Here is a 24,827-nt window from a genome sequence, read left to right on the forward strand (position 1 = left end):
CATGCGCCAGACGCCATACCGCATCCCAGAAGCGGTACGGGCAAACATGCGTAAGGAGATCGACGAAATGCTCCAACTGGGGGTGATTGAACCCTCAGACAGTCCTTGGGCATCTCCTGTAGTCCTCGTACCAAAGCGAGACGGTACGACCCGCTTCTGCGTGGACTATAGGAGATTGAACGAGAAGACTGTATCCGACGCCTATCCGATGCCCCGGATAGACGAGTTACTGGACAGAATGGCCAGGGGCCAATACCTCACCACTATTGACTTGTGTAAAGGGTATTGGCAAATCCCCCTGGCCCCAGACGCCATCCCGAAGTCGGCCTTTGTCACCCCATTTGGCTTGTACCAGTTTAAGGTCATGCCATTTGGGATGAAAAACGCCCCAGCCACCTTCCAAAGGATGGTGGATCGACTCCTGGATGGATTGCAGGACTATACCTGTGCCTACCTGGACGATATTGTCATTTTAAGCAATACGTGGCAGGAACATTTAGCTCACATAGGAGCTGTGCTAGATAGGATAAGGGAAGCAGGTTTGACCTTGAAGCCGGCCAAGTGTAGTATCGGAATGGCTGAGGTACAGTACCTGGGACATAGAGTAGGGTGCGGTAAACAGAAACCCGAACCCGCCAAAGTAGAGGCTGTAGCCCAGTGGCCCACCCCTAGGACTAAGACCCAGGTTTTAGCGTTTCTAGGGACAGCAGGGTATTACAGGAAGTTTGTTCCCAATTATAGCGCCCTGTCGGGTATGTCCCACAACATGTATGAGAATAAGTGTATTTGGTCATATTGCTGGTTTAATGTATGTAAAGAACTGTATTCCTCTAGTTGTTCGGTAGAATCATTCAAATAAAACAAGGGAATGAAACTACCGAACAACCAGACCACCCTGTGTAAAGTGTGCCTTCAATTACCGTTTGCAACAATGTTGCAAACGGGTAATTATCTGTTCGTGCAGTGTGGTCTTTGTTCTCTGGGTGGCCGCCATTCGGGATGCGAACACGTGGCGGCGGCCATCTTGGACTGCCGAGCAGCGGTGTTTTGCCGTCGAGTGTCTGGAACCGAAATCGGACACTTGACTAGGCAACCACCGCTGAGACCTCCAGACTCCTAATACTTCGTGGGGAAACTACCGAACGGCCCGCCGTTCGGTAGAAAGAACCCCACGAACTAGGGGATTCATCCGAATCCCCGTCAGGCCACTTAACAGCAATATTTCACCCATTTGTATTCGCCTGTTTGTGACCAACCGCAGGGCCAGAATACATGGAACTGTTTTCGGATACTTTACCTCTGCGGTCGGTCCAAACTTCAAAGTCCCATAACTCCCGAACGCTTTATCCGAATGGGCTGATTTTAAAGTATGTTGGTCCCCCAGAATAGAGCTATCTGGGGATATTAGATTTGTGGATGTACCCCAAGTATTTAGGGTACATCCAAAACTCGGGGAAAACTGTGTACACGATAAGGGGATTATGATGCTAGAGGAGGGGAGGAGATCTGTGGGAGGTTACTGCTTGTAGATTGGATAATGTCTTAAGTGATAGAACCTCCTCCCTTGCATGGGAGAGGGCTTTATAAGGAGCTGTGAAATAAAGCTAGTCAGTTCTACTCCTGAAACTGTGTGTCGTCCAGTTATTGGGATTGCGATGGGGATATTGCTGTATTACTCTACCTGCTGGAAACCTTGCCTGTGGACTTAACATCACCTTGTTCCTGAGCCTCACTGGGATCTCTAGTGGAGAATAGCTGTGCAAGATCGGCTCTCCGCTACATTGGTGGCAGCGGTGGGATCCAAACTCACAGAGGAACAAGCGTAAATGGAGTACGGATGGAGATTGATTTTTCTGCGCTAAAACGCTCCACGCTAAAGGACCTCCTAGAGGCAAGGGGTATACAAGCCAGCAATAAGAAGAAAGCGGTACTTGTTACAGAACTCATGGCAGAGTACAGAATGGAGGGCGTTTCAGCTCCGGCACAGAGGGAGCCGGGAGGAACACCACAAGGATCGGAATTCCAGAGGCAGGTTCAGTTCAGGCTATCCCTTTATGGGGAAAACCCCCCAGCAGAAGTTATTACCAGGACAATGTCCGAAGTACAAGAATTCGTCCTAAGGACACAGGCGACAACCGTTCCAGAACAAAGCTCTGCAAGTAGTGTGCCACAGGAAGGTAAGCCTAAAATACCGTACCAGGCTTTTAAAACATATGTGGAGGCAGAGGAAGATATAGACGCTTTCCTGCAAGACTTTGAGAGACTGTGCGCACTGCATAAAATTAACACAGAGGACTGGGTACCTATTTTGGCCGGAAGGTTAACCGGGAGGGCAGCAGAGGCATATCGGACTGTACCTAATGACGAGATAAGGAATTACAGTAAAGTAAAAGAAATTATACTCGCCAGGTATGCTATAACACCCGAGGCATACCGGCGGAGATTCCGGGATCTAAAGAAAGCAGAGAAGGACTCGCACGCAGAGTGGGCATGCCGATTACAGGGGGCAGCACTCGGGTGGGTGCAAGCTAGCAAGGCACGTTCTATGGAGGATGTAATACAGATGTTGCTGATGGAGCAGTTCTATGAGGGAATACCCAGTGAGGTCCAGGAATGGGTAAGAGACAGAAACCCTACTTCCCTCACCGAGGCTGCTAGAAAAGCGGATGACTACCTGGATGCACGCAGGCCACAAAAACCTGCAGCTCCAAAAGCAACCTTTAAAACATTCGGGGGAACCACCTACACCCCAGCTCCACCGAGACCACTACCACCACCACCACCACCCGCTGCACAGCCCCGGTTCCGACAACCCACCGCTGGCCCCTGTCATCACTGCCAGAAGTGGGGACATTATAAAAGGGAATGCCCACAGCTGCGGGACCGTTCCACCTGGATTCGTCCAGGCCCACCTCCACCCAGGGCGGCCGCAGCCCACCACTACCAGGACCTAGTTGCCACCCCGTATGGTTCCGCAGCCCCCATTACCACTGTGGAACAATGGGAGGTGCTGCACGAGGCAGATCCTGTCCAGGCCAATGTGGACAATCTACGGCACCATCGACAGACCGTATATCTGAATGGTACAGCAGTCCGGGGGTTACGAGATTCGGGAGCCACCATCACGTTGGTACAAAGCCACCTGATTTCAGATCAGGCAAAACTGAACAAAACTGTTGCCGTCCGGGTAGCTGGGGGAGCAGTGTACCGGCTACCTACAGCAAGGGTACATTTACATTGGGGAGCGGGGGCAGGGGAAGTGGAGGTGGGGTTGATGCCGCATTTACCGGCGGAGGTTTTATTGGGGAACGATCTGGGGAGGCTCACTTCTGCTTTTGAGCCCCAGTCGCCCACCACAGGGGAGGTCAACCCTGTAGTCACCCGACAACAGGCCCGCACCCAGGACCACAACACACTGCCGGAGGTCCAGGTAAGCAATCCTACCCCCCCTCTAGAATGTGTCCCCTGGGCCCCCCCTAATGAATTTGTAGCGGAAGTTGCAACAGACCCCACGCTTCAGGTGTATAGGGACAAGGTTGTCACGGGTCTCCCCGGGGCGGAGGGAGAGAGGTTTATCTGGGATAAACAACTTTTGTACAGGGAAACAAACAAGCAGATTACGGGGTCAGACCCGATAGCGAGGAGACAATTAGTGGTACCGCAGCGGTACCGGGCTGAATTACTCCGGATAGCGCATGATATTCCGCTATCCGGACATCTAGGGGTTAGTCGCACCAGGTACAGACTAACCCAGAGTTTCTTCTGGCCAGGGATTAGCCAAGAAGTACGCAGGTATTGCACGACTTGCGATATCTGCCAGAGAGTGGGAAAAAGGGGAGATCGCAGGAAAGCTAAACTTCACCCCTTACCCATAATAGAGGAACCTTTTAGCCGAATAGCGGTGGATCTGATAGGCCCCCTCAATAAAGCTAGCCCGTCAGGAAAAAGGTATATTTTAACGGTAGTAGATTATGCCACCAGGTATCCAGAGGCAGTGGCTCTGACCAACATCCACGCTGAAACGGTCGCGGATGCCCTCATGCGGATATTCTCCCGGATGGGATTACCCAGGGAGATTATCTCGGATCAGGGTACCCAGTTTACCGCAGAATTCACCCAACACCTCTGGAGGATCTGTGGCATTAAGCCTATTATCAGTGCCCCTTACCACCCCCAGACGAACGGGCTCTGCGAACGATTCAATGGTACCTTGAAGCAGATGCTCCGAACCTTCGCAGAGACCCACAAGGACTGGGAACGATTCCTGCCGCACCTCCTATTCGCATACCGGGAGGTGCCGCAGGAATCCACAGGGTTCTCCCCGTTTGAATTATTGTTTGGGAGGAGGGTCCGAGGCCCATTAGATCTTATTAGAGAACATTGGGAGGGAGACCGGAGCACAGATGGCACCCCCATCATACCATATGTATTGGCCTTTCGGGACCGCCTAGAAGCGTTGACCAAGACGGTAAGGGAAAACCTTCAGGAGGCCCAGACCCGCCAGCGCACATGGTATGATCGGGGAGCCAGGGACCGTAGCTTTCAGGTCGGGCAGAAAGTACTAATTTTAAAACCTGTCCGACATGATAAGTTACAGGCCGCCTGGCAGGGCCCATATAAGGTGGTGGAGCAAAGATGTGACACCACCTATATTATCGGCCCCTGCACAGGGACTGGGGGGCGACGCATGCTCCATGTGAACATGCTGAAGCCCTACCACGAGCGTACTGAGGAGGTAACCGCCATCTGTGCCCCTAACACGGAAGAGTTTGACAGCTTACCCCTCCCCGATTTGCTGGGGGATGGGCAGTTGTCCGGGGATTTAGGGGAGGTTGCGCTGGGAGATCGGCTGAGCCCACAGGAGCGGATCGAGGTACAGCAACTATTAGAAGATAAACGCGACACGTTCTCTAATGTACCTGGATACACGCCTCTGGCAACTCATCGGGTCGAGACCCCAGGGCAACTACCCATGCGCCAGACGCCATACCGCATCCCAGAAGCGGTACGTGCAAACATGCGTAAGGAGATCGACGAAATGCTCCAACTGGGGGTGATTGAACCCTCAGACAGTCCTTGGGCATCTCCTGTAGTCCTCGTACCAAAGCGAGACGGTACGACCCGCTTCTGCGTGGACTATAGGAGATTGAACGAGAAGACTGTATCCGACGCCTATCCGATGCCCCGGATAGACGAGTTACTGGACAGAATGGCCAGGGGCCAATACCTCACCACTATTGACTTGTGTAAAGGGTATTGGCAAATCCCCCTGGCCCCAGACGCCATCCCGAAGTCGGCCTTTGTCACCCCATTTGGCTTGTACCAGTTTAAGGTCATGCCATTTGGGATGAAAAACGCCCCAGCCACCTTCCAAAGGATGGTGGATCGACTCCTGGATGGATTGCAGGACTATACCTGTGCCTACCTGGACGATATTGTCATTTTAAGCAATACGTGGCAGGAACATTTAGCTCACATAGGAGCTGTGCTAGATAGGATAAGGGAAGCAGGTTTGACCTTGAAGCCGGCCAAGTGTAGTATCGGAATGGCTGAGGTACAGTACCTGGGACATAGAGTAGGGTGCGGTAAACAGAAACCCGAACCCGCCAAAGTAGAGGCTGTAGCCCAGTGGCCCACCCCTAGGACTAAGACCCAGGTTTTAGCGTTTCTAGGGACAGCAGGGTATTACAGGAAGTTTGTTCCCAATTATAGCGCCCTGGCCAAACCCCTCACTGACCTGACCCGTAAGAACCTTCCCCGCCAAGTAAACTGGACCCCGGAGTGTGAGCAGGCATTCCAACAATTGAAAAATGCACTGATACATGCCCCTGTCTTGGCAGCTCCCAATCCAACTAAACGTTTTCTGGTTCACACAGACGCTTCTATGTTTGGATTGGGGGCAGTACTGAGTCAAGTCGGGGCCGATGGCGGAGAACATCCAGTGGCTTACATCAGTCGCAAACTGTTACCCCGAGAAGTAAGCTACGCCGCCATCGAAAAGGAATGCCTGGCTGTGGTGTGGGCCCTAAAGAAACTGCAACCCTATTTATATGGACAGCCCTTTTCCTTGCTCACGGATCACAACCCGTTAGTCTGGCTGAACCGGGTGGCTGGGGACAACGCCAGGCTGCTGCGCTGGAGTTTGGCGCTACAGCCTTTTGACTTTAATATCCAGTACCGGCCGGGTAAGCAGAATGGAAATGCTGACGGGTTGTCAAGACAAACTGACTTAGAGAAATGATCCGTGAGCCCCCGGACATCCCCAAGCCGATCCGTGTTGGATCAGACTGTGTATGCCGGCTTGTGGGCAAGGGGGAGCAGTGTAGCGGATTGGTACCGGGCTGTCCCACAACATGTATGAGAATAAGTGTATTTGGTCATATTGCTGGTTTAATGTATGTAAAGAACTGTATTCCTCTAGTTGTTCGGTAGAATCATTCAAATAAAACAAGGGAATGAAACTACCGAACAACCAGACCACCCTGTGTAAAGTGTGCCTTCAATTACCGTTTGCAACAATGTTGCAAACGGGTAATTATCTGTTCGAACAGCGGTGTTTTGCCGTCGAGTGTCTGGAACCGAAATCGGACACTTGACTAGGCAACCACCGCTGAGACCTCCAGACTCCTAATACTTCGTGGGGAAACTACCGAACGGCCCGCCGTTCGGTAGAAAGAACCCCACGAACTAGGGGATTCATCCGAATCCCGGTCAGGCCACTTAACAGCAATATTTCACCCATTTGTATTCGCCTGTTTGTGACCGACCGCAGGGCCAGGATACATGGAACTGTTTTCGGATACTTTACCTCTGCGGTCGGTCCAAACTTCAAAGTCCCATAACTCCCGAACGCTTTATCCGAATGGGCTGATTTTAAAGTATGTTGGTCCCCCAGAATAGAGCTATCTGGGGATATTAGATTTGTGGATGTACCCCAAGTATTTAGGGTACATCCAAAACTCGGGGAAAACTGTGTACACGATAAGGGGATTATGATGCTAGAGGAGGGGAGGAGATCTGTGGGAGGTTACTGCTTGTAGATTGGATAATGTCTTAAGTGATAGAACCTCCTCCCTTGCATGGGAGAGGGCTTTATAAGGAGCTGTAAACTGTGTGTCGTCCAGTTATTGGGATTGGGATTGCGATGGGGATATTGCTGTATTACTCTACCTGCTGGAAACCTTGCCTGTGGACTTAACATCACCTTGTTCCTGAGCCTCACTGGGATCTCTAGTGGAGAATAGCTGTGCAAGATCGGCTCTCCGCTACACAGGCAGAGGCAGGCGACCCCGCAGTGGCCGTCGTGGTCGTGGTGCTGTGATGCGCAGGCATTATTGCCAGAGGATGTAGATAACTGGGATATGTCTCAGTCAGGCAGCATTACACGCATGGACGTACGGTGTGATGATGATGATGATGATGTTGTACCCGCTGCTGCTTCCTTTGCTGAGTTGTCAGATACAAGTGAAGTGGTTGATGATGATGATGCGTCCATGGATGTCACGTGGGTGCCCGCTAGAACAGAAGAAGAACGTTCAGATGGGGAGACAGAGAGGAGGAGGAGACGAGTTGGAAGCAGGGGGAGGTCGTCACAAGGAGCTAGTGGCACAGTCAGACAGCATGTATCGGCACCCGGGGTCAGCCAGACAGCATGCCAATCAACGCATGCTGTTGCCACCACCAGAATGGCGTCATTGCAAAGCTCAGCAGTGTGGCATTTTTTTTGTGTGTCTGCCTCTGACAACAGCGATGCCATTTGCAACCTGTGCCAAAAGAAACTGAGTCGTGGGAAGTCCAAAACCCACCTAGGTACAACTGCTTTGCAAAGGCACATGATCGCACATCACAAACGCTTATGGGATCAACACATGAGTACAAGCAGCACACAAACTCAAAGCCGCCATCCTCCTCCTGGTCCAGCATCTTCAGCCACGTCAACCACTGCTGTCCTCCTTGCCCCCTCTCAACCATCCGCCACTCCGTCTCTCGCCTTGAGCAGTTCCTGCTCATCTGCCCACAGTCAGGTGTCTGTCAAGGACATGTTTGAGTGTAAGAAGCCAATGTCACAAAGTCACCCCCTTGCCCGGCGTCTGACAGCTGGCTTGACTGAACTCTTAGCCTGCCAGCTTTTACCATACAAGCTGGTGGAGTCTGAGGCGTTCAAAAAATTTGTAGCTATTGGGACACCGCAGTGGAAGGTACCCGGACGAAATTTCTTTGCACAAAAGGCAATCCACCACTAGAAACAGCCTTATCAGCATCGCTTGCTGGACCTGCGGCAACGCTGGAAGAGGATTGTGAGGAAGAGGAGTCAGATGAGGAATGTGGCTTTGAGGAGGAGGAGGAAGACCAACCACAACAGGCATCCCAGGGTGCTCGTTGTCACCTATCTGGTACCCGTGGTGTTGTACGTGGCTGGGGGGAAGAACATACATTCAGTGAGATAACTGAGGACGAGGAATGGGACATGAGTAGCTCGGCATCCAACCTTGTGCAAATGGGGTCTTTCATGCTGTCGAGCCTGTTGAGGGACCCTCGTATAAAAAACATCACTATGAGAGAGACAAAAGCAGCAAGAGTATTTGCATAGTGCGTAAAGTCAGCTTTATCTTAAAGGAACACTATAGTCACCAGAACAACTACAGCTTATTCAATTTGTTCTGGTGAGTAGAATCATTACCTTCAGGCTTTTTTCTATAAACACTGTCTTTTTAGAGAAAATGCAGTGTTTACATTACAGCCTAGTGATAACTTCCCTGGCCACTCCTCAGATGTCTGTTAGAGATCCTTCCTGGGTCATGGCTGCCTAAAATGCATCCAAACATTCAGTGTCTCCTCCCTCTGCATGCAGACACTGAACTTTCCTCATAGAGATTCATTGATTCAATTCATCTCTATGAGGAGATGCTGATTGGCCAGGGCTGTGTTTGAATCATGCTGGCTCTGCCCCGGATCTGCCTTCTTGTCAGTCTCAGCCAATCCTATGGGGAAGCATTGTGATTGGATCAGGCTACCACTTCTGATGATGTCAGCAGACTGCTTTTTTTTCTGAGTCTAACAGCATGCAGAGTTACAGTTTCAGGCTTGAATACAGTAAGATTTTTACTATATTTATGGAGGCATGAGGGGCCAAGGGGGGCTAGATGGTGGTTTTAACACTATAGGATCAGGAATACATGTTTGAGTTCCTGACCCTATAGTGATCCTTTAACTAATTTAATTGTTCTTCCACACAAGATTTGTCCCCTTACATTCCTCTTACGTTTCCATACTGAAGCAAACGTATGTGAAGAGTAGTAAAAGCATTTTTTAACCAATGGGCCTATTCCATATGCAGGGGCCTGGAGCTGCAACCCCTATGCTAATCTGGCTCTGCTCCTGTCCATCCCTCCCTTCCTTTCCCACACTGGAGAAGCATTCGCTCAGAGCCTGTGAGAAAAGTCCAATCAAATGCTAGTGAGCCTGTGACATAAGACAAGGTGTGGAAAGGAGCACCGGGAGCTTTGTCTATCACTGGATTACAGTTAAAGGAACACTATAGGGTCAGGAACACAACCATGTATTCCTGACCCTTTAGTGCAAATCCCACCATTTCGGTGGCTTGCCCCCCCCCCCCCTTAGTCAGAATGGGTTAAAACTCATCTTATTTTCAGGTCTCTACGGGTCACCATTTTGGCCAATCATCACCTCCTCATGGAGATGCATTGAATCAATGTATCTCTTTGAAGATAAATCAGCTCCAGTGGCCATCTGAGGAGTGGCAACTTGGAGGTGTCCCTAGGGGCAATGTAAACACTGCCTTTTCTCGGAAAATCCCAGAAGGGAATGATTATACTCACCAGAACAATGACATTAAACTGTAGTTATTCTGGTGACTATAGTGTCCCTTTAATTTAATCCTATATTGGCTGCATTTTAAGGGATATACCTAATTAGTAATGCCAATAGGGCAAATTAAATTGAAATACCATCATTTTAAAAAAGGGTTGTAGTAAGCCTTGCAAGAAAAGATTAAAGGGACACCAGCTAATTTAAGTAGTCTGGGTTCATATCCCCAGGTCTCTTATCTCTGGAAAGGTAATTATTGCAGTTTGTAATTAACTGCAATAATTACCTTTATGGGTTAACTCCACCTCTAGTGGCCTTTTACCAGACAGCCAGTAGAGGGACTTCTGGGTCTTTATACAGATGCTGGACGTCCTCATGCTCTGTATAAGGATGTCCAGCGCCAGCATGCGCATTTGATGACCCCTGCCGGCTGATGTCGGTGGGAAGAAGTGAAGGCGGACCCTGAGCCAGCGCCAAGAGACATAAGCACTAGAACTAGAATTCACAGTGAATGTCATTGTTTAGGCCAGGGGTGCGCAAAAGGTAGATCCCCAGATGTTGTATCTACTTGGTCCCTATGAAGTACCATCAATTGGTGGGTAATAATAACATCTATTACTATTCATTTGCCGATTCGGTTAATTCTGAGAGCATGCGCTGAACAGCGATTTGAGTCCCACTGGGAGAAAGACGCTATATAAATACTAGTTGTTATTATTATTGTAGAACTACAAATCCCATGATGCTTTGCATACCTGTAGAATGGTTTTAAAATGACAAAGCGTAATGGAAGCTGTATTATTAAAACAGCTGGACATCTAACTTTTAGGCACCCATGTTAATTTAGGCCAAAATTTCTGAATTCATTAATTAATTTATTTTGTACTAAAAAAAATAATTCATTAAACTTCACAACTGGATAACCCTTTCAACTTAAAATAGAACAAATAAAGGTTGGATGATGGATAAAGAGGGACACTTCAATTTGTGGTGCGGCTAGGAGTGTGACTAATGCTGGGTTGTTCTGAGAAAAGTTAACGTTGGTCTGCCACTCCCCCCCCTTCCTTCAAAATGAGTATTTCATAAGGATAATATGCTAATTTTCCTGAAATTCCAATCCAAGTAGGGATTACTTTATCTGAAAATATGTCCTACACCTGACACTTCTAGACACTGGGCGGAGCTCTCACCATCTCGATATGTCAATCTCCTAGCCAGTGATGACTGCAGAGATATTAGCTGTATTTATCAAGGATCCCGCGGACTCATCCATATACCTCAGTGCTGTACACTCGTGCATGAACGAGCTTGCAGCAGTGATGTCAGATCTTGGTGAACAGAGTAAGATATAGGGCTCAATTTAAGATCCTGGTACTTGCTTACAATCTCTACACAATGCTGCTCCCACCTACTTATCCTCACTATTACACAACTATGTCCCATCTAGGCCCCTACGCTCTGCCGGAGACCTACATCTAACCTCCGTTTGTACTCCTACCTCTAATGCTTACCCTAAAGACTTCTCTAGGGCTGCACAGTTCCTATAGAACGCCCTTCCCCTCTCTGTTAGACTTTTACCCAGTCTCCAGTCCTTCAAAAAATCTTTGAAAGCTTACTTCTATAGAAAAGCATATCAATTAAACTGTGAACAGCTTCCCCTCCCCGAACCCTGATTCCTCTCCTGAAACTGTCATCAAAACAAAACACTAAGCCCTCAAAGAACACTATCCTAACAACCTACTTTTCTACCCTTTCCTTACATTTTGTGTCACATTACCCCACTTCCTCTAGCACAGGGGTAGGCAACCTACGGCACTAGTGCCATGCACGGCACTCGAGGTGTCTTTGCACGGCACTCAAGGCTGCTAGAGCCAAACAGGCTCTGTCCTATCAGGAGTCCCAGTAAAACTTCAGATATCTGCTAATACGAAGAGGTGGTGAAGGACAATCCTCAATTTATGCATTGCAGCACATAAGTCACAGTAAGTGATCTCAGATCACTTCATCCCAGGACTTGTGAATGGGAATCCACACTGTATTAGAGCAGCTCGCAATTGTTGTTGCAGCTCCTGTCCTTAACTTGTACCTGGCTGGCCTGGTCCCCACTGGAACCCAGGGCAGCCACCCACACTGCTAGATATACACAGAAATGCAGAATAACTGCCCCCTCATACAAATAATACGAACAGCCCACAAACAAACATACACACAATCCGCACAAACGCAACACCACTAACAATCCACATACATGCACACAACCCCACATGCAGCCTCTCCCATGCAATACCCCAAACAGCCCCACACACTACCAAACACGCAATGTGACATATCCATCCACACAAACAATTCCACAAGCAGCTCCTATACACAGCCCACATTCATATGTATCATACTTGATACCACAAACTACCCCTGAACATATACAATATAATGACTCATATACGCACAAATACAACAATACAAAGCAATTACAGTATAAATAACACAAGCAGAATACGGCTGCATACACACCTCAATTTAAAAAATATAGGACCGGCACGCTAAGGGACATCACAATCCTATATCGGCACAGTTCTGCTACAAGGTTGCCTACCCCTGCTCTAGCATGTAAGCTCATTGAGCAGGTCCCTCAACCCCGCTGTTCCTGTGTGTCCAACTCATTACGTTACAAATACGTGTCTGTTAGACTACCCATTGTACAGCGCTACAGAACTTGTTGGCACTTTATAAATATAATAATAATTAACACAGTTATTGCAATTTTTAAGACACATTACTGAGCGTTTTATTGCTGTGAAATTCTGTTATACACTCAGACACACCAACAATATGGAGACCCCAGAAAAGAAGAACATTATGATAGAAAAAAAAGGGAAAGGGCAATTTGAGCCCAAACTAAGGACTGTGTCTCTTAAATAGGGACACTTTGGAGGTATGCTTAAGATGACAGGGCATCATAGTTTAGGTAATGGGGTGTCAGAAAATGCCTAATTTTGTCACAGAGCTCCAGCTAGCCTATATATGATTTTCATGTGAAACAGCCACACAAAAAAAAAAAACCACACCCTCCCCTCACTTCCCTCCCTTCATACAGGAGGGAGAGTGTAGTGACGTCAGAGGAGGGGCGGAAGAGGCTTCAACGCGTCATTCTAATGCGCCGGAATGTGGACATGTGTGCTCCATCCTGACCTTCCTGGAAGCACAGTGTGGAATGATGTTCAGGGGGATTTTGTTAACGTGTTGGAGGGGGTCTGGCATAAGGGTGAGCGATTTACTTCATTGTGCGTTTTAGTGAATAGCTGGCTTACAGTGTAATTGCAGCTAATTAGGATTTCCTGCATTAAGTGGAATTATTATTATTATTTGTTACTGACATTAAATGGTGCATCCCAGGTTAATTCCTTGGTAAATAGTAATACAATGAGTTGGTATGGTGTCCCTGTATTATTAGCTTTATCATTGTTGGAATACTGCTATTAATTCCCCTCTCCTTCCTGCACTTCCCATCTATGCAGGAGGTTCTGTCTAACACTGTTTATTGTTAGTGCTACCTCACCCCTCAATCTTCACCATTAAGAAAACTGTTACTAATTAAATCCAAGCTGCATGAAGTATAGTACACATTTCTATAGGTATAAATAAAATACTTCGGGCTTGCTCTGAATAATGTGCAGCACAGATGGGTGTATGCATATTTAAGGATCAGGCTTGATTTTTTTTTTTTAAGAGATAGAAACAGGTGCATTTATAGTAATGCAATTACACTCTAGGTAGATATGTGTTTACCAAGCTAATGCTTCTGATCCAGTCAACACTCATTGCTTTATTTTTAATTTATTTTTAAAGCAGTGACTGCTAACCTTAAATCCCAGATATCCTTAAACAAATGTCCCATGATGAACAGTCATCCCAAGGAGTATCATTGGGAAATAAACTTCAGAACCATCACTGCTTTGAAATAACGTGTATATTCACACACCTGCTCCCCCACAACATCTACAATTTAACTTGGCTTTTGTTTGTTTATTGCTTATGATACTGCCATGTCAAAGTGTATTTGTTATTAACATAAAATATTATTTATTATTAGTTTTTGCTGGGATTTGGCTATTTAAAATGTAAAGTATGTTCGGTAATCTTTATTTTGTTTTCTTTACAGTTATTCTCATCCTCGTTTGCTGAGTCAGGGATACCCCCGAACCTCATTCTCCCTCCCGATTTAAAAAATGTTCCAACTAAAAGTATGTGAAGCTTGTATAAAAGTTCGCTTTTAGCCTTTTTAAGTAGATACTGTCTAACGCTCCAAAGAACAAATGCTTGTGGTCTTATATTGATTAAACTTGGCATTTCAAATATTTTGTTGACCTATATTTGTCATTTCGGGCTGCCTGAACATAAATTAGTAATTTTGTACTATGAACTAGTTTAAATCACCTGATGATACTTCTAATAGTCAGTGTCACTAAATATTTATTATATATTCTTTAGGGTTCTGTAACGTATCCACATATTTAGTGCCAAGTACCAAAATACTACAAACAAAAATGGAATATAAAAAATAAAGTCATAATTTATTAAGTAATAGCTACTCTTTATGTAGTAAACCTGGTACGATAGAAATCTGATTGCAAAATGGACTTTTAATAGGTGTCCTCTAGATCAAGCATGTCAAACTCAAAGGCTAACATGGGCCAAATAAACAAGGATTAAGTTTACGTGGGCCGCAAAAAAACAAACGTAAGTTTTCATAGAAACTTAGGTTTATTTAGAAAAGTACAGTATAAAAAAGTTGCTTAACTGACACTGGACGTCCTCGCGCTTCAAAGTAAACAAAAGAGCAAATTTATTTTAAGGAGACGTGCACTTGCATATAACCAATGTTTCAATCTAACTACCTTGACTTATTAAGAAAAGTTTGGTAATGGGACTGAAATGGTGAATGTATGCAGTTGCACAGCTGTAAAAAAAATAAAAAAAAATAAAAAATTATGTTATCTTGTTGATTTTGAAGTCCTATGAGTGTGTTCTTCACTTGATGATCTCAGACAATCCAATGTTTTCTTATAGGAAAGCATTGGGAGTCTATTGTGCATGTGTGGTAAAAAGCTTCACGGCCAATCAGCACCTCCATGGGGAGCGTTCAGCGCCTCCATGCAGACCCAATCTAATACACTGCCCCTCCCCCCATTCTAATACATTGCCCCCATTTCCAATACACTGCCCCCTCCCACCACTCTAATTTAATACACTGCCCTCCCTCCAATTTAACTCACTGCCCCACCTATCTCCACTCTAATACGCTGCCCCCTTCCTTTCCCTAATTTAATACACTGCCGCCTCCCTCAAATTACACTGCACTACACAAAAGGGAGCATGCGATTTGCCTTCAGGGCAGGGGCAAGGACTTCTGTCTACACAGGCGAAGACACATTTTGCTGCCCCCAAAATTTGTCTTCACCTGTCTGTCTAATATTCCACCTATTGCCCCTCTTCCCATTTTTTTTGCCCCTTTTGTGCATCTATCCACCTTTCTCATTTTCCCTTTTTGTATAATGTATCCCCCGTTTGGCATTCTTTTCCTGATTTTGTGGTTTCTTTACCCCCTTGTGTCACACACTCACTCACTGTCACTTAAACACACACACACACTGCTTATACAAAAACACACACTGGGTCTAACACACACACTAACTCTTACACACATCGGCTCATACACACACAGACTTACTGTTTCTTATAATTCTAAACTGAGGTCCCCCAAGTGTTGCTGCACTGTGATAGCTTTCCTCCGCTCTCCACAGCAGTTGACTGCTGTGATATGATGTCACGTATCCCAGCGACCTTAAGCTCATGAAGAAATTGGCCGCGGTCTCTCCTCCCTGCTCCACCCCCCTCTCTCATTGGCAACACGTGGTTTTTTTTTTGTTGTGTTTTTTTTTATCACACAGCCAGCCAGTTCTGTAAATTACTACCATGGTCATTGCTGCAGCGAGTAACTGGCAGGAGTAGGGTTCTCCGTGCTCACACCGGTCACGCGGACATCTTTGCGCACCTCGGGTCATGTGCGGCCGCCTGTGCTGCCTTATGGTAGCGCTGGCCCTGCATGGGAGGGAAGTCCAGAGTCCGTTGCAGCCACAGCACAAAGTGGCCCCAGGGCATGTGGGCCACAAAGATTGACATGCTTGCTCTAGATGTTTTTAATTGGTAAACAGACTGCTTAAACTTTTTTCTTTTTCCTCTCTCTCTCTGTCACCTGTAGTGCAGCGACCTCCTGTCGACCTGTCTCAGCCTGTCCTGCGAGAATGCAAGATCCCTGTCCCATCTCATATATCACCTAAGCCAGTCTGGTTGGAGACTCTGAAAGATCCACAGGATCAACAGCTGGGGCTGGTCCATCTGCACCCAGACGTGTTTTCAGTCCCTCCCAGGTCAGACACAAGCCGTATGTCTCACTGTAGATTAGGTTCTTGAATGTTCACTGTCTATTGCCTGGATACTATTGCCTGGATACAAATGACATAGACATATGCAATCTAAAGGCATCATGGAATGACAGGTCGGGGGCAGTGGGATCCCAGCTGTGTTCTTTCTGCTTATGATCCTAACAGTGTTTTGTGCTAAATTGCATATTGTCTTTGTAAATTCCAGGATTGATATTTTGCATCAAGTAGTAACATGGCAGAGAAACTTCAAAAGAATTGTAAGTATCCCATTTTTTACTTAAATGTGTGTATTCAAACTGCATTTTCTACTGTCCCAATTTGCAATTTTATATTTTTAATTAATTGGTATTTTTATTGAGACCTAATATGTATCTATTTCTAATGTTCTTGAGTTTGCTGTATATCCAGAAGATTTGCAAATTCCAGTGAACTCTCTCCAGACCAGGAAGTTACCAAAGACCAAAGATTTTAGTGTCTGTGCAACTTGCAGGCTTAAGAGACTCAACTGCAACAATGGAATGACAGTAATTGAAAGTTTCCTTATGTATCCACTGGATGCAGAAGGATGAATCCTCAGACAGTAGAGTATATTCTCAGGAACTCTACAGGGGCTATCGTAAAAGTATACTTGATGCAGTCTTGTGCAACAGCTTTAAACATAGTAAAATAATAATCTCCTTTCAAATGAAGTCAAAGGACCGTCCTCTTTTATGTACTGGGAGTGGGCGGACATGCACCCATGCACACAGTGTATACATAATCTATTATTAATGGAAAGTCAATCTATCCCACAGAGCTATGCCAAGGCCAAGACGCGAGCAGAAGTCAGGGGAGGTGGGAGGAAGCCTTGGCAACAGAAGGGCAGTGGGCGAGCTCGACATGGGAGCATCAGGTCACCTCTTTGGAGAGGAGGTTAGTCTCTTAGAATATTGTATTTATTAAATTAAGTAAACATAATCTTAAGTAAAGCTCACCTGCGTATTCTTTTGAATTATTTGGTAATATTAAGAACATTATCATGGTCTATTTCACTATTCTGACATTATATTCAACTCCTCTGTTCCTCAGGTGGTGTGACTCATGGACCACGTGGACCGACAAGCTATTACTACATGCTGCCTATGAAGGTCCGGGTTCTGGGTTTGAAGATGGCCCTGACCACAAAGCTTGCTCAGGTACCCTGAATGCAATTTAATATAGAAGAACTAGGTGTTATTTTAAGTCTCTCGTTTTCTTGGGATTGGTAATAGTCTTTTAACTCTCCCTTGTTGTGGATGATAAAACTAGACCTGGGCAGTAGTTAAAATAAATGATAAGCAAATTCCGGTTCCGGTGCTACTGACTGATAAGAAGAAACGGAATTGTATAACTTTGGGGGTTTTCTGATTATATTTTCTCTGGCTGCTTGGCTTGGGCTGTAGTGCATATGATTATAAAGCTGTTTCTCAAGTCATCCGAGTATTGCTGATTTTATATTTCTCGCCATTATAGGACGATCTCTACATTATTGACTCTCTTGATGTTCCCTCTCCGGATCCTGAATACCTTACTGACCTGGTTAAACAGCGACATTGGGGAGAGTCTGTGCTAATCGTGGATGTGTAAGTGCTGTATGAATTGACTTTCATTTAAAGGAACACTATAGGGTCAGGAACACAAACATGTATTCCCGACACTATAGTGTTTAAACACCATTTAGGTGGCTTGCCCCCACCTTAACTCCCCTATAAATTTCCAGCGCCGTCCCCTCTGTGACATCATCAAAATGGTGCACGGGGGCATGACCAAATGTCATTTTGGACAATCAGGACCTCCTCATAAAGATGCATCTCTATGAGGAAAATTCAGCGGGACGTTAAATGACAGAGCTGCCTACTTTGCAGCCCACAGCCAGAAAGCACTTCCAGTGGCCATCTAAGTGTTTACATGAAAAAGCCTGAAGGGAACTATTATACTCACCAGAACTACATTTAAGCTGTAGTTATTCTGATGACTATAGTGTCCCTTTAATCTTTTGTTTTATCAGTGGACTAGTAACCTAGCATTCCACCACAACCTAAAGTGATAGGAGGAGTTATAGGGAGAGGTTATATGGAGTAATAGGAGGAGTTATAGAGAGATGTTATATGGAGTAATAGGAGGAGTTATAGAGAGAGGTTATATGGAGTAATAGGAGGAGTTATAGAGAGAGGTTATATGGAGTAATAGGAGGAGTTATAGGGAGAGGTTATATGGAGTAATAGGAGGAGTTATAGGGAGAGGTTATATGGAGTAATAGGAGTTATAGAGAGAGGTTATATGGAGTAATAGGAGGAGTTATAGAGAGGTTATATGGAGTAATAGGAGGAGTTATAGAGAGAGGTTATATGGAGTAATAGGAGGAGTTATAGGGAGAGGTTATATGGAGTAATAGGAGTTATAGAGAGCTGTTATATGGAGTAATAGGAGGAGTTATAGGGAGAGGTTATATGGAGTAATAGGAGGAGTTATAGGGAGAGGTTATATGGAGTAATAGGAGGAGTTATTGGGAGAGGTTTTGTGGAGTAATAGGAGGAGTTATAGGAAGAGGTTATATGGAGTAATAGGAGGAGTTATAGAGAGAGGTTATAGGGAGAGGTTATATGGAGTAATAGGAGGAGTTATAGGGAGAGGTTATATGGAGTAATAGGAGGAGTTATAGAGAGAGGATATATGGAGTAATAGGAGGAGTTATAGAGAGAGGTTATATGGAGTAATTGGGGAATTATAGTGAGAGGTAATATGGAGTAGTTGGCGTAGTTTTAGAGAGAGAGGTTATATGGAGTAATAGGGGGAGTTCTAGGGAGAGGTTATATGGAGTAATAGGAGGAGTTACAGAGAGAGGATATATGGAGTAATAGGAGGAGTTATAGAGAGAGGTTATGTGGAGTAATTGGGGAATTATAGTGAGAGGTAATATGGAGTAGTTGGCGTAGTTATAGAGAGAGAGGTTATATGGAGTAATAGGAGGAGTTATAGGGAGAGGTTATATGGAGTAATAGGAGGAGTTATAGAGAGAGGATATATGGAGTAATAGGAGGAGTTATAGAGAGGTTATATGGAGTTATAGAGAGGTTATATGGAGTTATAGAGAGGTTATATGGAGTTATAGAGAGGTTATATGGAGTTATAGTGAGAGGTTATATGGAGTTATAGTGAGAGGTTATATGGAGTTATAGTGAGAGGTTATATGGAGTAATAGGTGGAGTTATAGGGAGAGGTTATATGGAGTAATAGGTGGAGTTATAGGGAGAGGTTATATGGAGTAATAGGAGGAGTTATAGGGAGAGGATATATGGAGTAATAGGGGGAGTTATAGGGAGAGGATATATGGAGTAATAGGGGGAGTTATAGGGAGAGGATATATGGAGTAATAGGGGGAGTTATAGGGAGAGGATATATGGAGTAATAGGGGGAGTTATAGGGAGAGGTTATATGGAGTAATAGGAGGAGTTATAGGGAGAGGTTATATGGAGTAATAGGAGGAGTTATAGGGAGAGGTTATATGGAGTAATAGGAGGAGTTATAGAGAGAGGTTATATGGAGTAATAGAAGATATAGGGAGACTGTGTGCATTCGTAATGTTTCTGATAATTATTTTAAGAGGATGTTACAAAATGTTTACAGTGCTTAAACATTATATTTGTTTCATGTGTTTTATAGTAATGAAAACATGCCAGAAAATATTTTGAATGCCACTGCCAATTTAAAGAAAATAAATCTAATTCCAGCTATAGGTAAGAATTCAATTGTCTTTGTATGTATTTTTGTCCGAGTGTCCGAATGTTGTCACACAGTTGTTGTTGGCCAATAATGAGATATGCTGAGTCAACGTATGGACTACTTTGTCTCTGAATATTTTATCCGCCTGACTCACGGCATCCTCCCAAGACCTCAATGCTGTACTCTTGCATTTGCGTAAGTTCACCATAGTGCCATAGTTAATCAGAAAAAAGACAAGTACTGGTTCTCTTCAAGGCATGAGATGGGCCCTGCCAGCCCTATATGATAAGCCTATTAAAGGCAGCACGAAAGAAATTAAAAACTAAAAGTATACAAAAAATGAGTTAAAAGTACTGTAAATAGAATTTCAGGAGCAGCACAGAAATCTTAGCGAGATTAGGTAGGAGTTTAAAAGCGGTAAGCATAAATGCTGGACGCCATCCGCAATGCCCTGCTAATTACTTGGCCCTATTATAGCTTTATTAACTGATGGCTTTCCACTTGGTTTTAACTTTAAGGAGACTACATGATCTGATTTCTGACAAATGGATTAGGATCTGCAGCTTGGCATAGAGTACAGTGTGTATAAAATTGCAAAGAAGTGAAAGCAGGTAATGTGTAATATGGAGACACGAGCAGTACTATATAATCAGCACTATTTCTTAATCTGGAAACAAAAAAGGCAGTGATTTATGAGATTACAGAGTTTGATAATTTATGCCAAAATAAATATTTTTTTAAGACCTACAAATATTTTCATTTTACACACAAATGGTTTTTGATTAAAGCGGATTATTCCAAAATCAGGGTTCCCTACCTCTTTTGCTGAGTGGGCATCTCTTCCTTCTAGACAGCACGATGAGCTGGTTCACTTCACCGAGCAAGGTCTTCATAATGAATTGTATACTTGGCCTGATTCAAGACCTAGTAAGGTGCTGGTGTGTGATGTCATAGCAGTAATGATTTTTCATTGGTTCAGCCAAAAAACAACACAAATGTTGCTAGGATACCAGAAAAACAGAAAACACGGTACCCAACAGGCAGATTATATAAATGTATTTACCACTGTGCTATTTGTGTTCATACAGAGGTTTTCTCTGTACTGCTGCATTACAGCCTTGAAATCAGGTGTGTAAGTAGACATATAAGTAAACATACTTTCAGTTGCATTGTTATTGTACAAATCAGAACAAATCGTTTACAAACTTAGACATTTTACATAATATCTTGTCTGTGTGTGTGTTTGTATGTATGAAGCCCTAGTCACACCCCCCTGTGTGTATAATTTGCACAGTTTCCTAAAAAGTTCCTGTAAAGTGACATCTAATGTTTAAACGTCCTTTATTGTACAATAATCTGTTTAATTTAACATTTTTCTTGTGCTCTGTTAATACCTTTCTAGACCCTGCAGTAGCCTCTTGTGTGTAACTAAAGTTAAATTTACAGAGCAGGAGATAAAAACTTCTTCTAAAGCAAGTTAACCTCAAAATTAAATCATTTTTTTCACGCAAGCTGTGTCAGGGAAATTGTGGCTAGGGCTGCATAAATAAAAACAAAAGTGACCTAACTCCTACATGGTAGAGAATTGAGCAGTAAGACTGCAGTGGCATGATCTATACACCAAAACGGCTTCATTAAGCTAAAGTTGCTTTGATGCCTATAGTGCCCCTTTATAACACCCTAACAGACATATAAAAAGTAGGATATAATGCTAGCAGGAAAATAATGAAAATAAATTATAAAACCTTTTTAGGCACCAGAACCACTACAGCTTAATGCAGTAGTTCAGGGGCAAAGATCCGGCCCCTGCAAATGGAGCAGTGTACACGATGCCCAATATCACCTCTAGGTAATGTTACTCAGACCGCACCTAGCGGGACTTACTTGAGGTCCTGCAAATACATGCAGAGTGTGTAGATGCCAAACTCTCCCCAGCAGTGAGTCATATGAGGAGATGCTGATTTGTGCAGTGATAGCTCTTTATCAACACTAGCCTTACAAAGCTTTTCTATGGGGAAGCATTCGATTGGCCGAGATCAGCAGTATTGATGGTCACAGCCAGAGGAGGCAAGGCAAGCACAGGGAGACCAAGCCGCTAAAGGAAATAAGGCAAGCTTTAAAAAAAAAACAAAAAACAACACTAGATGCCGCTTCCGCGATTTACACGGAGTAAATCTCACTTATTTGATGCTGGACGTCTTCACGGAGTCCATCGTCAAAAAAGATCCCCATACTGAAAGCATTGAGTAATGCTTTCATATGGGTGGGTTTAAATTCGCCCGCGCCTCTGGCCTCGCATTCAAATCCACTCTGAAGCTGACGTCGATGGAGGAGAAGAGGTCACTAGTGCTGAGGGAGCCCGACAATGGATTAAGGGAAGCAAATAAATGGTTAACCATTTATTCGCGGAACTTAAATGGTGACTAGGGCTCTATAGCGTTAGGAATACATATTTGTATTCCTAATGCTATAGCGGTCCTTTAAAATACACGTGGTATATTTTTGGTTCTTATATGTACTGAAGCTTAGAAAAAAAGGAATAATAAATATTAAAAATAAAAAATAACTTTTAAACCTGGTCATTAGTATAGGTCTTATTATTCTTGTGTTACTTTTTCAAACTTAGATTTTCAATTAACAGTGACCTTGCTGGGTAACCCCCAAACATTTGGATCTTAAGGAGCAACTCCTTTAAAACCGGGAAGTACAAAGGACTGGAAATATTCTGAGTTATTAGCCTAATAATCTGAATCAAACGCACGTCGCTGGTCTGAATCACTCACCCATGTCCCACATTGACAAATATTCTGAAACAAAATTATAGAAGAAAACTTAGAGATTATTACACTGCTTAATAGCACTCGATACATGTTTTCTAACGCACGGCCGACGAGCATGTTAGGATGAAATGAGCAGATATCAAGGATGGCTTTGGGAACGGTTTCAGTGAAGTAAGACAGAGTAACTTTAACTTGCAAAGACATTTATCTTTGCTTTGACAAATGGCTTTCACATAACAGTTTGCAAGTGACTGTGTGCTCAGGAAGCTCTCAGTAGGAAATGTGGGTTTATATTTCCAGTTAAGCAAGATAGCTTTAGTTTGTGTAGAATGTATGTGTATATAACAAATGCAGTACCTTATTGTATTATGGAAAATAATGCATTGGCATTGGGATGGGGTGGGGAGCTTGTGATAAGCCACAAGAATATTGAGGTGTTTTTTTTTGTATTTTAATTAGGTTTAGGGCTAACATTTGTTTGATCATGAGGAACCAATGGCACCTACATTGGTGAGAGTTACACTTTTGGGTAGCAGCTGTTAAGTGCAACTGTTGTCATTCATTTAGCTCCTCCCCTGACAATGATATGGCTGGAGGGACAGAACTGCAATATTGGCTCATTTTCTCCATATGTCTTTTGGGACAGAGCTGAATTAAAATGGCAGCTTTTTCCCGGCACATCCATTAATCTTGGGCAGGCCAGGACACGTCCTGAGATTATGGGCCTGCATGTGCATTATCTGCCGGTTGTGGCGTACTACTAGGAAATCACCGCCAATAATTCACTTTCTCTTAGTGTTTATAGCTCCCAGAGTAGCTTCAGTGCTTACAGCTTCCAAATAGAGCCTTCCCTCCCCCCCCCATACATTAGACATCCCTGGCACCTTGGTGTCTAAACAGATAACTTAAAGGGACACTGTAGGCACCCAGACCACTTCAGCTCATTGAAGTGGTCTGGGTGCAATGTCCCATGTCCCTTAACTCTACAGTGGTAATTAGTGCAGTTTTTGAGAAACTGCAATAATTAACTGCTAGGGTTAACTCCACCTCTAGTGGCTGTCTACCACTTTTAGCGTCGTAGGAAGGGGAGTGCGAGGGAGGGGGGAGGGACTGTAGGGTCCTATAGTGCCAGGAAACAAGCTTTGTTTTACTGGCACTATAGAATCCCTTTAACTAGGTGGGTCATGCAATTTCACCTGCCTATTAAATTCTTTGTTTAACCCCTTAAGGACACATGACATGTGTGACATGTCATTATTCCCTTTTATTCCAGAAGTTTGGTCCTTAAGGTGTTAAGGATAATTTTTAGAAGAATTTGAAGTTCACTTTGTTTCATACAGGTTTTTATCTGTCTTATTTTTTTTTAAACCCATGCTGTTAATGGTTTTTGTCTCCTAGGTCTGAATGTTTACAGCATGTTGAAACACGACACTGTGCTGTTAACTGTCGGTGCTGTGGATTTTCTGGAAGAGAAGCTACTCTGGCAAGATTCCCGATACTCTGCACTCTATCCGTTCCGTCTACCTTACAGCGACTTCCCGTAAAGCGTGCAGGCTGCACACATTTTGTGGTTATAATCCTGACTTCCATCATTTTTTCTTGATTTAATATTATTTTGTATATAAAATGTAAAAAAAAATAATAAAAAAAAAATTTTTTTCAAAATGACTTTAATGAAGAAAATATATATATATATATATATTTTGCAACGGTTTCTGGCACTCATCCCAAACAAAGATAATTAAATCAGCAACTACCAGGTGCCTCTCCGTGCAATAATACAAACAGAAAAAATTGAGAGCACTCCATGGATTTTGTAAATCAAAAAAAATGTATTAAATCAAACGTTATAAATCAACGTTTCGACCGTCTAGCGGTCTTTATCAAGATGCAGTACCATATAAATACAATAACGTGTGTTAAACTTACCCAATCGCCAAGTGCACCCTATCTGTCCGATCTGTTGTGTGAATAGAGCCGCAAACCGCGGACTGTCGTGTGTGCTGCCGTGAAGTGACGTAAAGCATAGACACCA

General features: G+C 44.4%; 1 protein-coding gene across 1 annotated transcript; it reads left to right on the top strand.

The window, feature by feature from the left end:
• The first annotated feature begins 12,925 nt into the window (after positions 1 to 12,925).
• Positions 12,926 to 24,408, top strand: MRPL4 (mitochondrial ribosomal protein L4). The gene is made up of 9 exons (XM_063449480.1): positions 12,926 to 13,090; positions 13,988 to 14,069; positions 16,088 to 16,256; positions 16,477 to 16,528; positions 17,066 to 17,183; positions 17,340 to 17,446; positions 17,763 to 17,872; positions 19,953 to 20,026; positions 24,191 to 24,408. The coding sequence occupies exons 1-9, from the start codon at positions 13,040 to 13,042 to the stop codon at positions 24,334 to 24,336; spliced, it is 909 nt and encodes a 302-aa protein (XP_063305550.1). The 5' UTR covers positions 12,926 to 13,039; the 3' UTR covers positions 24,337 to 24,408.
• Positions 24,409 to 24,827: the final 419 nt, after the last annotated feature.

The sequence above is a fragment of the Pelobates fuscus genome, chromosome 3 (assembly GCF_036172605.1).
Source record: "Pelobates fuscus isolate aPelFus1 chromosome 3, aPelFus1.pri, whole genome shotgun sequence".
Lineage (NCBI taxonomy): Eukaryota > Metazoa > Chordata > Amphibia > Anura > Pelobatidae > Pelobates > Pelobates fuscus.